Genomic DNA, 18,186 nt, shown 5'->3' with positions numbered 1-18,186 from the left:
CTGCACTGCTTTTGACATATATTTCCATTCCTTCAGTATCAACGGATCAATATCCTGGAGCTCCCAGAATTGTACTGTAGTTGAAGCTTCATCACAACAGTACATAGGGGAGTGAGAGGGGATCTCATGGAAACTTATAAAATTCGAACAGGGTTAGAAAGGGTAGATTCAGAAAGAGTGTCCCCAATGGTGGGGGAGTCCAGTACTCGGGGTTTGAGGATAAGGATAAATATTTTAGAACTGAGGTGAGGAGAAATTTCTTCACCTAGAGGGTGGTGAATGTATGGAATTCACTACTGTAGAAAGTAGTTGAGGCCAAAATGTTGGCTGATTTTGAGAAGAAATTAGACATAGCTCTTGGGGCCAAAGCAATCAAGGGATATGGGGGAAAGGTGGGGAGGGGGCGAAATCAGGATATTGAATTCGATGATCAGCCATGATGATAATGAATGGCAGCGCAGGCTCGAAGGGCTGAATGGCCTTCTCCTGCTTCTAGTTTCTATGTTTCTACGTTTAACAGATCAGGAAAGCAGCTCACCACCACCTTTTCAAGGGCAACCAGGAACAGACAATAAATGTTGACCTTGCCTGGGGCACATACGCAATCCACCAATGAATAATTAAAACAAAATTACTGGTAGGAAAATGTTTTTCCCAAACGCTTAACATGAAACATAATTTAGGGCCTAGAATTACTTCGCAAGCTTGTACAAAAAACAGCAGGAAGTCTTGAACAGCTGGGACTGACTTTGCATCTTCAAAGTTTCAGTCAGAGGCACGGATTTCAATTTGGTTGTTTTTAGAAGTTTCAAGAAATTTGCGGTAAGGTCATTCAATAATGCCTGCTGAAGCCTTGTGGTATTTCAATGATGCTGAACCAATCACCTCGCTTTCCCGCTGCATGGTTACGTAAAATGGATTTGGAAATCTTTCCCAAGGGGGAAACCAACAAGGTGAGAATTAATAAAAGAAAGACAAATAAAAAGAACATCAGCAGCTGTCCCAGTAAACAGTCACGGATATTTAAAAAGCATTTGTGTGTCCAAAGCAAAGCACCGGGTGTTTTGGTTAGGATCTCTCCCACTGGAACAAACAGATGAATAAATCCATATTTTGTAATTAGTCTGAGGGTTCCTCTATTGCTTTACCAGCAGACAACTAAAATGAGGAGCCGAGAAAGCTACTTTGAGAGTGCACATCATAGAATGATGCAGCACAGACAGAGGTCATTCGGTCCATCATATCTGTGCCAGCTCTTTGGCAGAGTTATCCAATTATTTCAACTCCCCTGCGCTGTCCACATAACCTGTTTTCTTTTCTCTCCCCTTTCAAGTATTTGTTTCATTCCCTTTCAAACTTTTTTGCCGAATCTACTTCCACCTTCCAGGCGATGCGTTCCATATCGCTCGATGTGTTTTAATAAAAGGTTTCTTCAAATTGCTTCTGATTCTTTTGCCCAACACCTTAAGCCCTGCATCTTCAGATTACCGGGGTTGAGGGGGAGTGATACAGTGCAGTGGCAGAAGGGTATCTGTGATCATGGGTGGCTTATGAAACAGATAAACTGGATCCAATCAAGGAAGTAGAAAAGACACAACTCCTGGACCTAGCAGTCCTCACCTTGCTTTAGCCACATGGTTTCCCCTTTTAAAAAAATTTTTTATTTCAAAAAAACAAATTCCAATTGAATTCAATTCATGGTCTCCACGAGAGGAACAAACAAGATCCAAGCTGGGGCGGCACGGTAGCACAGTGGTTAGCACTGCTGCTTCACAGCTCCAGGGTCCCGGGTTCAATTCCCGGCTCGGGTCACTGTCTGTGTGGAGTTTGCACATTCTCCTCGTGTCTGCGTGGGTTTCCTCCGGGTGCTCCGGTTTCCTCCCACAGTCCAAAGATGTGTGGGTTAGGTTAATTGGCCAGGTTAAAAAAATTGCCCCTTAGAGTCCTGGGATGCGTAGGTTAGAGGGATTAGTGGGTAAAATATGTGGGGGTAGGGCCTGGGTGGGATTGTGGTCAGTGCAGACTCGATGGGCCGAATGGCCTCCTTCTGCACTGTAGGGTTTCTATGATTCTATGACAGGATGATGCATTGCACCCCATCTTGGGTTTGATCTGATGCTTCATCTTAGCCAAAGGGCCGAGATGGCTTTGAAAAATTGCATCAGGCAACGCCTCGGTTGAACCTCATCAGCTACCATGATCATTGACTCTCCCCTAGCCTGGGAGATCAATCTACCTGATCACTGATTCTCTCCCACATGGTTTCACTTTAAGACCTGGAAAACCTGTCCAACCAGGGTTAAATTTAAAACAATAATTAAATAGGCACGGTGGCACAGTGGTTAGCACTGCTGCCTCACAGCGCGACAGGGACCTGGGTTCGATTCCCAGCTTGGGTCACTGTTTGTGCGGAGTCTGCACGTTCTCCCCGTGTCTGCATGGGTTTCCTCCGAGTGCTTCGGTTTCCTCCCATAGTCCGAAAGACATGCTGGCTAGGTACATTGGCCATGCTAAATTCTCCCTCTGTGTACCTGGACAGGTGCCGGAGTGTGGAGACTCGGGGATTTTCACAGTAACTTTATTGCAGTGTTAATGTAAGCCTACTTGTGACACTAATAAATAAATAGAAGCTGTTCAGGGGAGAAAATTCACCATGCTTACCGTGTCTCGCCTACATGTGACTCCTGATCTACAGCAATGTAGTTAACTTTTAACTGCCATCTGAAATAGATGAGCCAACTGCTGCAGAATAGTTAAATGAGAATAAAACCTAGGATCATTGGAAATGTCACCATTTGGATAAAACATTAAACTGCTAAAACTTCTGCCATCTCAGCTGAAAGTCAAAGAACGTTTGGCACTAATTAGAAGAAGGGCAAGTTTTCCCTGGCACCTTACTGAATATTTACCCCTCAGTCAACCTCGCATTGTTGTTTGTGGGACCTTACAGTGTACGTACGGTCCCAACATTGCAATAAATACTGATGCCTCATAACTGTATCATAAGGTGTAATTATTTTGTGATGTCCTATTGATTATAAAGACATGTATATATGCATTTTCCTTTCTGTCTGCTCTGGCTGTCAGCGCCACAGATTTAAAATTCTTAACCTACCACTGTGTTTAATTCCCTCCATGGCCTCCATCCTCCCATTCTCTTTAACCTTCTCCAATCTTAGTGTCTTTCCCCCAGTTGTACCGTTTCTCTGGCTCTAATCCCTTGTGCATCCATCTCACCATCATCCTGCCATTGGCAGCTGTTCTTTCAACCATCTTGATCCCACTCTCTAGAATTTCATTCCTCAACCCTTCTTCCTCTCTACCTCATGACCCTCCTTTGAGACATTCCTCAAAGCCCACAGGCTGGGGGAGGCCAAAGTTTTGGCTATTCTCACTAATTACCCCCTTTAACTTTGTGTTTATTTTCTTCATTTCATTAGGCAGTGCATTAAGACATTTTTCTACATTAATGGTGTTAGGCCATTGTTGCAAGTAACTTAACGAGGAATCAAATGTTGCTAATGAAACAAAAAACAGAAAATGCTGGAAAATCTCAGCTGGTCTGACAGCATCTGTGGAAAGAGAATAGAGCCAACGTTTCGAGTCTGGAGGACCCTTCATCAGAATGAACAAGATGTGAAGTGTACCACAACTCAGCTTCAATTCATGGTTAAATAACCATACACTCGTCAGTTACCATCATTAATTTCATACTTGTTTAGCCTTTGACTTCAGTCACTTCCAAATTGCATTTCTAGGAAGAATTCCACAAACTTCATTCTTGACTGACCTCAAATCATCCATTTTTATTTTAATATTCAACAACATTGGGCAAGGCTTTGAAAGGGAAATCAAAAGTCTGGCAAAAATAGAAATGGTAAGAAGTCTCACAACACCAGGTTAAAGTCCAACAGGTTTATTTGGTAACAAAAGCCACTAGCTTTCGGAGCGCTGCTCCTTCATAAGTGGCCACTTATCTGACGAAGGAGCAGTGCTCCGAAAGCTAGTGGCTTTTGCTACCAAATAAACCGGTTGGACTTAAACCTGGTGTTATGAGACTTCTTACTGTGTTTACCCCAGTCCAATGCCGGCATCTCCACATCAAAAATAGATATGTCCAGAGTCAATCAGGAGTCATTGACTCTGTCTGAATAAATCAAATTATACATCATTGGATGATAGCGTGACTTAGTTTGCCTTCTTCTAAATTAAATTGATATGTTTATTACAACAGAAAATAATTTGAGATTGATTTATTAAATTGACATCATTTTATTTTCTCTCCTGCTATTTTCAAACCTTGCTCAGTGCAGAATTTCCAAAACATTTAATGGAAAAGAATCATTGCAGCGTAATAGCACCAACCCCCTCATCTCCACCACACACCCACCCCACATTACTGGTCCTCTGGCAAAACAACAAAATTAAAAGACAAAACAACTGCTTCCAGCTGGCTGCGACGCAAGTAAAGCAATGATTTTCACTTGTAATCAATTTCTTCACTCACTGATTTTTAATGTCTGACTGCATGGATGTGGTCAAGTCTGAAAATTCAGAGAACTTGTCCCCTTACAGATTCCCTGTCATCTAGGCAGGGTTAATGGCACATCCTGCGTTCCCAGTAACTTTCCCCAACATTGTTTAATTTTTGAGGCGGTGGCACAGTGGTTAGCATTGCTGCCTCACAGTGCCAGGGACCCGGGTTCGATTCCCGGCTTGGGTCACTGTCTGTGTGGAGTCTGCACGTTCTCCCTGTGTCTGCGTGGGTTTCCTCTGGGTGCTCCGGTTTCCTTCCACAGTCCGAAAGATGTGTTGGTTATGTGCATTGGCCATGCTAAATTCGCCCTTAGTGTACCCGAATAGATGCCAGAGTGTGGCGACTAGGGGATTTTCACAATAATTTCATTGCAGTAAGCCTACTTGTGACTAATAAATAAACTTTAGTTAAAGGAGTAAAGGGGTTTAATTTTAGTGGTATTGTTGCTGGATTAGTAATCCAGAGACTCGGTGTAATGTTCTGGGGACCTGGGTTCGAATCCCACCATGGCAAGTGGTGAAATTTGAATTCAATAAAAATCTGGAATTAAAAATCTAATGATGACCATGAAACCATTACTGATTATCATAAAATCTGGATCACTAATATCTTTTAGTGAAGGAAATCTGCCATCATCAGCTGGTCTGGCCTACACATGACTACAGATCCACAGCAATGTGGTTGACACTAAAAATGCTCTCCAAAATGCACTCAATTCAGGACAAATCGGGATGGGTAATAAAAGTTGGCCCGGCCAGCTACACCCACAACCCATGAATGAATAGAAAAAAAACAGTGCCCTCCTTTAGGGATGGGAAATGTAATGGGGGTTCTAAAGCTGAATGAATATGCAGTGTGGTATTATAAATATAGAGTGAGACCCACTTATGAATGATGGGCACTTGAGCAAGGTTCATCAGGATGGCTTTTGCTCTGGTTAAGGAGTTAATGGCGTCAGCACAGGAGGTGGGGAGAAAAATCAGAAAAAGACACACAATTATTTAAAAATGCATTGCAAAGTTTTATGCTGCAGTTGATGGAGTGTACATTCAATAATATAATTTTGAGAACTTATAATGCTTCAGTGGCTTTATTGATTGTACCTTGCTCTGCTGATATAATCCTACTTTATACATATTTAAACTGCCACAGGCCTTCTGTAATAAAATAGGAAATGTTACTTTGATGTTTTTTCACTAAATAATTCATAGAATCATAGACTATCATAGCATTGGAAGAGGCCATTCAGCCCTTCATGTCTGCACCAGCTAACAAGTAGCCATTTAACCTCATCTCACTTTCCAGCTTTTGGTTCTTAGCCTTGTAGGTTTGGACACTTCAAGTGCATATCCAAGTACTTATCTTGAATCTATGGTGTTGACCTCCCAGTAAAGGGGAAAAGAGCCTTCCTATCAATTGTTTTAATACTTCAGTTAGTTTTCCCAAAGTCCAACAGTTCAAAAGATGTCTGGTTAGATGTATTGGCCATGCTAAATTCTCCCTCAGTGTGCCCGAACAGGTGCTGGAGTGTGGCAACTAGGGGCTTTTCACAGTAACTTCATTGCAGTGTTAATGTAAGCCTACTTGTGACATTAATAAACTTAAACATTCTCCAATCATGACGACAACCTCATGCATTTTCTCTGTACCCTCTTTACTGCAATCAAATCTTATCTGTCGTGCAGTGAGCAGAATTGAACATAGTTCTCCAGCTGTGGTCTGACTGATATTTTATACAGCATAACTTTTTAACTCTTATATTCGATGCCTCAACTAACAAAGGCAATGTTATGACCTTTATTCCAGTTTCTTTAGTTCCAGATTATAGAAGAGCTACCGTCTGTCTCAAAAATACAGCAGCAATCAGCACCAAGTAAAACGTGCGATTTGGGCAGCAATCACAGTGATTGGATAACAATAGGGTGACTTCAGCTAATTTTCAAGCCAGTTATTGACTTCTGAATCTCAGAAAATGAAGGCCTCCAAATGAATGGTTCATAGTAGCGTTAATAGTATAGGCTGATGGGAACATTAACCTGGGAGTGATTGCATTAACAATTTCTAAAATCTAAAGTTTATGAACAGCTGACAATCGTGATTGAACAAAACACAGTCACAGAAGAAGTATAAACTCAGAACAAGACTCTGCCGTCCAAATAGCTGATCGCAAAAGTCATGCTCACCAAATAATTACACAGAAGTAACGTACACAAATAACGCATAAATATTGTTGATTTAATTTGGGATTTCAGTCTTTGTGAGTTATCAGATGTTTCTCATTAGTGATCTAAACTATATTATATTCAATAGCTCCACATGCTCCGGTGTGTAACTACCACAAAGCAAGGGTTGCATTATTATGCAAGTAAGTAAATGTGTGATTTTGTTTTATCATAATACAGTGCATGCACAAGCATGTGTTATAGAAACTGGCAGTCTTTGAAGAACTCTTCACTCCGACAATGTTTTAATTAGAATTCGATTCAGCTGAAATAATGTAATCTCTGCCTGTAAAACAGCTATTGTATCCAGATATTGCATCCACCATGTTGCAATGAATTTCATTCTCAAAGTGGAAACCAGAGTTTATTATACTTTGTGTATGAATTCTTTCAGCTTTGATTTTTTAAAAAGCTGAATATTCTTTAAAATAAACAGAGTCGATGTTATAAAAGCAGGAAAGGGATGTCTGGCATGGTTTGTTGATTTCACATCAGCGCACGTTATTATTTCTGTTGGAAGGCTTACCTTAACAGCTTCCCCATGGGTGACTTTATCAAACACCTTGTCATTCACTCGCAAGATCTGATCTCCGACTCGGAGTCCCTCTTTTTCAGCCAGTGAGTTTTGTTCAACAAGCGACACATAGATCCCGACACCGTGCTCAGCCCCTCCTCGGATGCTGAAACCCAAACCTTCATTTGTTTTGTTTCTTTTTAGTGCCACCTGCCTGATCTCTCCATAATTTTCTTTCATCACCAAGTTCTGATAGAAAGGCGCTGTCCGTTGATCGGTGCTGAAATTTACTTGCACTGGTCTGGAAACTTGGGTGTCTAATGGCTAAGGGAAGAAACAACCACAAATAATTGCAGACACTATCCAATGGGAATAATAGCAACATGTAAACGACAAAATAAAAATACAATAAAGGACAGATAGAAAAGACCCAACACATCTTTGAACATATTCCCAAATATAATTGTTGGAAGAGCTAAGTTGTACTGATAGCAATACAATTTTCAAATTGAATGTATTGTTATTAATTAGATGTAACTATTAGTAACAAATATTTATTTTAACAATTCTTCCAGCTTTGCACTGTGCAGAATATCAGGCAGAAATGTTCTATAGTTATAGAATCATAGAATCCTACAGTGCAGAAGGAGGCCATTCAGCCTGCACCAACCACAATCCCACCCAGGCCCTATCCCCATAACCCCATGCATTTACCCTAGCTAATCCCCTTGACACTAAGGGGCAATTTATCATGGCCAATCCACCTAACCCTTGAAAAGTATACGGGGTGTAGGAGTAGAGTTGAGAGAGTAATCAGGAGGGCAAAAAGGGGACACAAGATTGTTTTGGCAGATAAGGCAAAGGAGAATCCAAAGAGCTTCTACAAATACATAAAGGGCAAAAGAGTAACAAGGGAGAGAGTAGGGCCTCTTAAGGATCAACAAGGTCTTCTATGCGTGGATCTACAAGAGATGGGTGAGATCCTAAACATATATTTCTCATCAGTATTTACTGTTGAGAAAAGCATGGATGTTAGGGAACTTGGGGAAATAAATAGTGATGTCTTGAAGAGTGTACATATTACAGAGAAAGAGGCGCTGGAAGTCTTAAAGCGCATCAATCCCTGGGACCTGATGAAGTATATCCCAGGACATTAGGGAGGCTAGGGAGGAAATTGCGGGTCCCCTAGCAGACATATTTGAATCATCGATAGTCACGGGTGAGGTGCCTGAAGATTGGAGGGTGGCAAATGTTGTGCCTTTGTTTAAAAAGGACTGCAGGGAAAAGCCTGGGAACTACAGGCCAGTGAGCCTCACATCTGTGGTGGATAAGTTGTTGGAAGGTATTTTGAGAGACAGGACCTACAGGCATTTAGAGATGCAAGGACTGATTAGGGACAGTCAGCATGGCTTTGTGAGTGGAAAATCATGTCTCACAAATTTGATTGAGTTTTTTGAAGGGACAACCAAGAAGGTAGATGAGGGCATGCAGTTGATGTTGTCAAGATACTGCATGGTAGGTTGTTGCATAAGGTTAAATCTCACGGGATCCAGGGGGAAGTATTTAAATGGATACAAAATTGGCTTCTTGACAGCAGCCAGAGGGTGGTTATAGAGGGTTGTTTTTCAAACCGGAGGCCTGTGACCAGTGCTCTGCCTCAGGAATCAGTGCTGGGTCCACTGTTATTTGTCATTTATATTAATGATTTGAATGATAATATAGGAGGCATCGTTAACAGGTTTGCAAATGACACCAAGATTGGTGGCATATTGGACAGTGAAGTTATCTCCAATTGCAATGGGATCTTGATCAATTGGGCCAGTGGGCTGATGAATGGTAGATGGAGTTTAATTTAGATAAATGTGAGGTGATGCATTTTGGTAGATTGAACCAGGGCAGGACTTACTCAATTAATGATAGGGCATTGGGGAGATTTACAGAACAAAGAGATCTAGGGGTACATGTTCATAGCTCCTTGAAAGTGGAGTCACAGGTGGACAGAGTAGTGAAGAAGGCATTCAGCATGCTTGGTTTCATTGGTCAGAACGTTGAATACAGGAGTTGGGACATATTGTTGAAGTTGTATAAGACATTGGTAAAGCCACACTTGGAGTACTGTGTAAAGTCTGGTCACCCTATTATAGAAAGGATATTATTGAACTAGAAAGAGTGCAGAAAAGATTTACTAGGATGCTGATGAGACTTGATGAATTGAGTTATAAGGAGAGGCTGGATAGACTGGGACTTTTTTTTCTGGAGCATAGAAGACTGAGGGGTGATCTTATAGAGGTCTATAAAATAATGAAGGGCATAGATCAGCTACATAGTCAATATATTTTCCCAAAGGTAGGGGAGTCTAAAACTAGAGGGCATAGGTTTAAGGAGAGAGGGGAGAGATACAAAAGTGTCCAGAGGGGCAATTGTTTCACACAGAGGGTGGTGAGTATCTGGAATAAGCTGCCAGAGTTAGTAGCAGAGGCAGGTACAATTTTGTCCTTTAAAAAGCATTTAGACAGTTACGTGGATAAAATGGGTATAGAGGAATATGGGCCTAATGCGGACACTTGGGATTAGCTTAGGGTTTAAAAAAAAGGGGCGGCATGGACAAGTTGGGCCGAAGGGCCTGTTTCCATGCTCTAAACTTCTATGACTCTATAACCCACACATCTTTGAACTGTGGGAGGAAACCAGAGCACCCGGAGGAAACCCAAACAGACATGGGGAGAATGTGAAAACTCCACTCAGACAGTGCCCCAGCCGGGAATCGAACCCAGGTCCCTGGAGCTGGGAGACAGCAGTGCTAACCACTGTGCCGCACCTGTGTTGGCACATTGACATTCTTTTGTATATTCCAAAGGCAACGCACGTACAGTTAATTTTATATCTGAGACTCTACACATTTAAGAGCTACACATGTGCCTTTGCACTTTCAAAACAATTTCATTGTGAGAGAAGCCTTCATTCTAAAGGTAATATGTTGTGGTTTTAGCCTCAATAATTTTCCATATATTTTTTACATTATATTTCAGCCAGTTTCTTAAATATCAAATGGATCAGTAATTGCCTCAATCTCACATAAGCTCCATTATCCCCTTCTAAGTAGATTTTCTCCATCTTTATTCACTTCATCCATTCTCTATTGCAGATATTCCCAGTAAGTCAACATCTCAGAAACCCTACAGCACAGAAAGAGGCCATTCAGTCCATCGAGTCTGCACCGACCACAATCCCACCCAGGCCCTATCCCCATATCCTTACATATTTACCCACTAATCCCTCTAACCTACACATCCCAGGACACTAAGGGCAATTTTAGCATGGCCAATCAACCTAACCCGCACATCTTTGGACTGTGGGAAGAAACCGGAGCACCCGGAGGAAACCCACGCAGACACGAGGAGAATGTGCAAACTCCACACAGACAGTGACCCAAGCCGGGAATCGAACCCAGGTCCCTGGAGCTGTGAAGCAGCAGTGCTAACCACTGTGCTACCGTGCCGCCCATCCTCCACCTTGACTCAGTGGTAGCATTCCTTTACCTGCAAGTCAGGTAGCTATGGGTTCAAGTCCCACCTCAGAGAGATCAGGACATTAAATCTAGCCTGACACTTCAAAAAAGTGTCGAAGGAATGCTGCATTGTCGCGGATGCCATCTTCAGATGGGATGTTAAACTGAGGTCCCGTTTGGCCTCTCGGGTGGATGCAAAAGCTTCTGTGGCAATAACAGAAGAAGCGCAGTGAAATTTCCCTAGTGTCCTAGCCAATATTTATCCCGTAACTAAAATAGATTACTTGGTCATTATTTCATTGCTGTGAGGTTTCACTGTGCATACATTTGCCTGCCTATATTACACAGTGAAAACACTTCAAGAGTATCTCAGAGCTGCTTTGGGATATCCTAGGGTCATAAAAAGGGCTGTGTAAAATGCAAGATCTTTGTGTTCATGGAGAGGGAAGGGGAGGATTAACATTTTAGTGTTCCTTCCTTTGAGAATCTTTCAGTTTGTTCTTAGATAGCGGATTGCTTTTCAAGGTTTTCATTTCTCAATTTAAAAGAATCAGCTATTGAACAGTTGGCATTTGGCAATGCAGCAAGTTTGTTGCTCACATACCTCAGTGGGAAATAATACACTAGTTAGTTGATTTTGGCAGCTGGTTCCCACTTGTAACTGAAAATTAACTGGTAATTGAAGTTTATAGGTGATGATTGATGATAAGAAGCAGACCCAAGCTTGACTTTTTAGACGGCATTTCTCTTATTACAATTTATTGGATGTTGCAACCTGTTTGCTTTAAACCCATTAATGCTTTGATTAAAATTGGGGCAGAAAATTAGCATGCAAATACATTAACTGTCCACCTATTATTAAGAGTAATATTTTCCATTCTTTCACAGATTCATAGAATAGAATCCGTACAGTACAGAAGGAGGCCATTTGGCCCACTGAGCCTGCACCGACAATAATTCAACCCTATTCCCTTAACCCCACATATTTACCCTGTGAATCATCCCAGAACTAGAGGCAATTTAGCATGGCCAATCAACCTAACCTGTACACCTTTGGACTGTGGGAGGAAACTGGAGCACTCGCCGGAAACCCACGCAGACATGGGGAGAATGTGCAAACTCCACTCAGACGGTGACCCAAGCCGGGAATTGAACCCGGATCCCAGGCGCTGTGAGATTAGCAGCAACCTGGCCTCATTCAATCAATGGTTATGACTAACAAACTGCAAGGATTATTTTCCTATTTTGATAAATAAAAATGCCTTAATTTTCTGCACCTAGTTTCTAACGGAGCGCTCAAAGATCAGTTTGAATATGTATTGAATATAGGGAATAGCTCCCTACAGATTGCCCAAGCAACATGCCATGAATCCAAGCTCAGAAGATCAGTCCACCTGTACAAATACAATATTTCAATTTTCTCTCTTCCATCCTTATTTTATTTAATTTCTTTTGTTTTACAGAGACTACTGACTTATTATCAGTCCTATGGCAAATTAGTCACTTTTGCATCCTCACCTCCTGAAACTACGGGGTGACACAGTGACACAGTGGTTAGCACTGCTGCCTTACAGCGCCAGGGACCCAGGTTCAATTCCCGGCTCGGGTCGCTGTCTGTGTGGAGTTTGCACATTCTCCCCATGTCTGCATGGGTTTCCTCCGGATGCTCCAAGTTTCCTCCCACAGTCAAACGACATGTGGATTAGGTAGATTGGCCATGATAAATTGCCCCTTAGTGTTGGGGGTGGGGGGAAACTAGCTAGGGTAAAATGCATGGGGGTTATGGGGATAGGGCCTGGGTGGGATTGTGGTCGGTGCAGACTCGATGGGCTGAATGGCCTCCTTCTGTACTATGCAAGATTCTATGATGCTATGTTAAATTGTTCAGATTAATTTCATTTCAGACAGTTAATAACTGGCTGGCAGGCAGGAGAGATTTTCCTTTCATCGGTTGGAGCTGGGCTGAAAAGAAATTAGATATAGCTTTTGGCTTTGAGATCAAGGGATATGGGGGGCAGGAGGTAGGATCAGGGTATTGGATTTGATGATCAGCCTTGATCATAATGAATGGCTGAGCAGGCTCAAAGGACCAAATGGCCTCCTCCTGCTCCTATTTTCCATGTTTCTATATTAAAAGCTACTGTCCAGAGAAGTAGAGGAGAGAGAGCACTAATCCAAAAAGGAGAACTCCGTCAGAGTAATGGATAAATAAATGAGCTCAGATGGCCTGCTCCTGAGACCTATGTTCCTATCCTCCCAACCTCCCTGTCCTTTGACTTACTGATTTTTAAAAATATCTTTTTGGTCCTGCCCCCTTTGCCTTCTGAGACTGGGAGCAAAGAGAATCTGACACTTCTAAATGCCACTTGGTGGCTGGGTCAATCTTATTTTTGTTTCTCCCTGCTTCGAGTCTGGTAGAGTTTGTTTCTGAAGCAGCCTCCACCTACTGGCTCAGTATATACAGTGCCTAGCAAGGATAGAGGCTGGAGTTCGGGCACACTTCTTTATCTCCTCTTTGGTTAATGCAGAACACCTCTCTACCTCCAGTGTGACATTTTGTAACTGTGGAAATATTTCACCTGATTGTATTCCTCTGTGAGGTTAACTTAAACTTCAGACCACAACACCCATCCTTTTGAAATTGCAGTATGTTTAAGTGTATTTCCCCGAATTGTTACAAAGATATAACACATGCAATTGATAATTGCTCAATCACTGTGAAACAACTGTCAGTGTCACTGAATATACAGTGCACAGGTAAAAGCTCGGAGCTGATTGTGCTAATTGTTGTATTAATATCAAATCTGTCAGTTTTTTAAAAATTGTCACAGATAAGGCTTACATTAACACTGCAATGAAGTTACTGTGAAATTCCCCTAGTTGCCACACTCCGGCACCTGTTCGGGTTAATGCGCCAAACCAGCACGTCTTTCATTCAAACTGTGGGAGGAAACTGGAGCACCCGGAGGAAACCCACGCAGACAAGGGGAAAATGTGCAAACTCCACACAGATAGTGACCCAAGCCGGGAATCGAACCCGGGTTCCTGGCGCTGTGAAGCAGCAGTGCTAACCACTGTGCCACTGTTATTATAGCGGAGAGCTGATATTTAAGGGTATAAGTTGTCTTGGTGCAATTATTATTTTTTCATTGCTCATGTCTCAGGTATTTGCAGCAAGTCCAACCAACCTCCCTGCCTGTTGTATAAATGGATTTTAAAAAATGCCTCTATATACTTCTGTGAATTGGTGTTATTTTGTCCCCCTCCCCATTCATAAGGCAAGTCATCATTTACTAGTCGCCTATGAATGGTAAGATAAAGCGAGCCAGCCCTCTGGTATTTCCCTCCCACAGTACATATTTTAACAAATACAGCAGATATTTAAAAATAAAACCCCAACTAAACTCTAACGGTCCAATTGATAAACAGGTCTGCTTTTTTCCGTCTTTTTTAAAACATGATGTGCAGTCTCTTTCGACACAGCGCACATCAATCTCGCCACGGAATTTTCACGGGTGTCCCATCCATTTGCTCTGATCTATTTTTGAATTGAGACATCCCCGATTCCTCGCCGCGGGCTCCGGGAGGTTTGATGCAACTGTTAATACCATTCAGAGAGAGACAAAAAACTACTCGGACAGATGATGAGGTGCAGTAGGAAGTGGTGTTTGGGATTGAGACAGGAATGTTTCCGCGAGTCCCCAAAGGGAGTTTGAAAGAATTGGTTCATGAGATTCTTGCCGGGTCGGGTGCTAATCCCTAATCTTGTGCAGGAGGAGTTAAATACTGAGTGACAATATTGACAACTCCTTTTCCCGCGTGGTATCGCTAGATAACAAGTCAGAATCTAATGATTTAACTCCCAATTTGAACAAATATTTCCTCCTTGATGTTCCCCTAACATTCATTGTCTAATCTGAATGTTCTCACTGCATTGGGACAGAACATCCCCTCAGATTGAGGTCCCCTTGTTTCTTGAACAGGATTCACCCATATAAATAAAACGCTTTGAGATGATTATTTTGAATTTGTGCAGAAGCTTTAGTATGGCTGTCTGGTGTTGACTAGTCCTGTATCTGGGAACTCTCTGCGCTTTCCAACTTAATGTTTTTTTAAAAAATTTGCATTCTTCTGCAGTAAAATTTGCTTTTGATATATTTTTTTCTTAGCCGAATGTCATGGTCGAGAGAGAAAGGGTTTTGGAGCATGATTGAAATAATAGGAGTTGTGAATAATAGAATCGACTGGGATTAGAGTTCCCTGGACAAGGTGATACTGGCGTTAAGTGCTGCAACTGTTTGGGAAACAGGGCAATGCACCGGTGAGAGCGTTACTAATCCCGAAGTTATGAGAAGCAGAATTTGACATTTAAATGTTAACATTAAAAATAAAATCAGCTGATCTTCAGCCTTCTGTTGAAGTCTAAAATATTCAACGCGGTGTTTATTTCCATTCATTTATTTATTAATTAGTGCACTTAAGGCGAAGTATAAATGGGGAGGGCAGTAGCGGGCAGAGGGTTTACAATGAGTTGGGGGGTAGAAAGTGGCAGGGTCTGTGAATTTGGGACGTTTAATGGCCCAATGTTGAAGTTGACTGTGTGGGACAGGAAAGGGTGGCACTTACATGGAGGTGAGTGGGAGCTCCCGGGTGAAGCTCGCTGCCCGGACTGCTGTCGCTGCCCAGCCCGCCGGTGCTGGCGAGCAGCTCCGTCCTCAGGTAGAGTCCCTCCGAGGTGTACTGGTCGAAGAGTAGCTGGTCGGAGCGGGGGATGACCAGCCGTAGCATGGGCAGCAGCTGCCTCTTGCCCGGGCTGTTGAGGATCACTTTCAGGGTCTGCACCAGGTCGAAGACGTTCCTCTTGGAGTGGTACACGTTGAGGCAGTGGATGAACTGCTCCCTCTCGCAGTCGCTCAGCAGGATGTTCAGGGCATTGTGCAGCTTCCTCACGTTGGACGACAGGGACCTCCCGCTGGAGCCGGAGCCCGAAGTCAACGAGTTGGCCGAGGAGTTCAGGGACATCCGCTCCAGATCGGTGGACATGGTGGAGAGAGGTTTTAGTGGAGGGGGGGGAAAGAGTCCAGCCCCGCACACACTCACAGGGAGGCAGAGAGAGAGAGACAGGTGGCAGTGCTGGAGTTTGGCAGTGAATTCAAGCTCAGGGAAATCCGCAACTCCTGGGGTTCACTCCAGCCCCTGTTTGCATCTCGCCGCTTGCTTCGCCAGGGGGGCCGCTGCGGGAGGCAGTCCGGGGAGTTTCATTGCGGATGCCCCGCTAATAGGAGCCCTGGAGGGCGGTGTGAATGAGTGTGGCATTGAGCTGCCCGGCCCCCTTCTCTCCCCCTACCCCTCTAATCTTTCTCTCTCTTTATATATATATCCCTCTATCACCCTCCCTCCCTCTGCCTCTTTCTCCCTATATATATATATCCCTCTATCTTTCTAACCCCCTCTCTCTATATCTATCCCTCCCTCTCCCTCTGTCTGTCTGTGTCTCTCTGAGCTGCACTTGTCAATTTCAGCTGCTGTCATTCCGCGCGGAAATGACGTACCCGGGGCTGTTGCCAGGAGACAACAGCTGGCCAGGACGCGGGAGATTGTTGCAAGTTGTCGCCCTCACTCACTGAGACTGGAGTTGGTGCACGGAGCCTGTCCCGTCTGCTGCTCCGCCACTCCTGATCCTAACGCTGCAAAGCATTGCTTCCCAAAGTGCAATTCAGTTGTAATTCAGATCAAGCCCAAGCTCTTGTCAGCTTGGATCTTGTTTGTCTCCCTTGCGGGGACCTTGAATTGGATTCAATTGGAATTTCAATTTTGTTTTTGGAGCAAGTAAGGAATGGATCTGTGTTTGACCGGCCCATTCTGAGCATTGGCTTTGTAACTTTAAGGTTAGAGTAATTTTTAAAAGAATTCAACAAACTTCCATCATCCATGGTGCGTTCGCTAACTCTCATCCTGGAGTCACCAGTCATAGAATCCCTACAGTGCAGAAGGAGGCCATTCAGCCCATTGAACCTGCACCAACAACAATCCCACCCAGGCCCTATCCCCATGACTCCACATATTTTTCCTGCTAATCCCCCTGACATTAAGGGGCAATCAATAATAACCTGCACATCTCCGGAGTATGGGAAGAAACTGGAGCACCCGGAGGAAACCCATGCAGACATGGGGAGAAAGTGCAGACTCCAAACAGACAGTCACCCGAGGCTGGAATTGGACCTGGGTCCCTGACAATGTATGTATTTTCTTGAGTTTGGACAGTTTTAAAGTTTATTTAGTAGTGTCACAAGTAGGCTTACATTAAGACAATGAAGTTACTGTGAAAATCCACAAGTCGCCACACTTCGGAGCCTGTTCTGTTACATTGAGGGAGAATTTAGCATGCACCTAACCAGCATGTTTTTCAGACTGTGGGTGGAAACCAGAGCACCTGGAGGAAACCCACACAGACATGGGGAGAATGTGCAAACTCGGTCTTTTCTCCTTGGAGAGACGAAGGATGAGAGGAGACCTAATAGAGGTGTATAAGATGTTGAGAGGCATAGAGTGGGTGTACTCTGAGGCTTTTTCCCAGGGTGGAAATGTCTGCTACGAGAGGACACAGATTTAAGGTGCTGGGGGGTAGGTACGGGGGAGATGTTAGGGGTAAGTTTTTCACACAGAGGATGGTGGGCGAGTGGAATCGGCTGCCGTCAGTGGTGGTGGAGGCGAACTCACAGAATCACAGAAACCCTACAGTGCAGAAGGAGGCCATTCGGCCCATCGAGTCTGCACCGACCACAATCCCACCCAGGCCCTACCCCCACATATTTTTACCCACTAATCCCTCTAACCTACGCATCTCAGGACTCTAAGGGGCAATTTTTAACCTGGCCAATCAACCTAACCCGCACATCTTTGGACTGTGGGAGGAAACCGGAGCACCCGGAGGAAACCCACGCAGACACGAGGAGAATGTGCAAACTCCACACAGACAGTGACCCAAGCCGGGAATCGAACCCAGGTCCCTGGAGCTGTGAAGCAGCAGTGCTAACCACTGTGCTACCGTGCCGCCCAATCAATAGAGTCTTTTAAGAGACTCCTGGATTAGTACATGGAGCTTAATAGGATGGAGGGTCATAGGTAGGTCTCAAAGGTAGGGATGTGTTCGGCACAACTTGTGGGCCGAAGGGCCTGTTTGTGCTGTAGTTTTTCCATGTTTCCACACAGACAGTGACCCAAGCTGGGAATCGAACCTGGGTCCCTGGTGCTGTGAGGCAGCATGCTAACTATTGTGGGGTGATTGGAATGGTCAATGAATTTGATGTAGTGGTTATAGTGACCCAACTCCGTGGTGGGGGAATTGAGAAAAAATGGACACAATCTTAAAATTAGAGGCAGGCCAGTTAGGAGTGGAATAGGA

General features: G+C 43.6%; 1 protein-coding gene across 1 annotated transcript in view; it reads right to left on the bottom strand.

Annotated features, from left to right (window-relative positions):
- The window catches only part of whrna (whirlin a), a 259,282-nt gene extending 243,232 nt beyond the window's left edge, over positions 1-16,050 (bottom strand). Inside the window, exons 1-2 of the mRNA XM_078227565.1 lie at positions 15,408-16,050; positions 7,286-7,597 (exon numbers count right to left, since the gene is read on the bottom strand). Coding sequence (XP_078083691.1) covers positions 7,286-7,597; positions 15,408-15,824 — 729 coding nt within the window. The 5' untranslated portion in view covers positions 15,825-16,050. The remainder of the gene's footprint in view (positions 1-7,285; positions 7,598-15,407) is intronic.
- Between the last annotated feature and the right edge of the window lie 2,136 nt (positions 16,051-18,186).

This window comes from Mustelus asterias, chromosome 13 (genome assembly GCF_964213995.1).
Source record: "Mustelus asterias chromosome 13, sMusAst1.hap1.1, whole genome shotgun sequence".
In the NCBI taxonomy this organism is placed as follows: Eukaryota; Metazoa; Chordata; class Chondrichthyes; order Carcharhiniformes; family Triakidae; genus Mustelus; species Mustelus asterias.
Note: the sequence above shows the minus strand (reverse complement) of the source record. Positions and strands in the feature narration are given on the sequence as shown.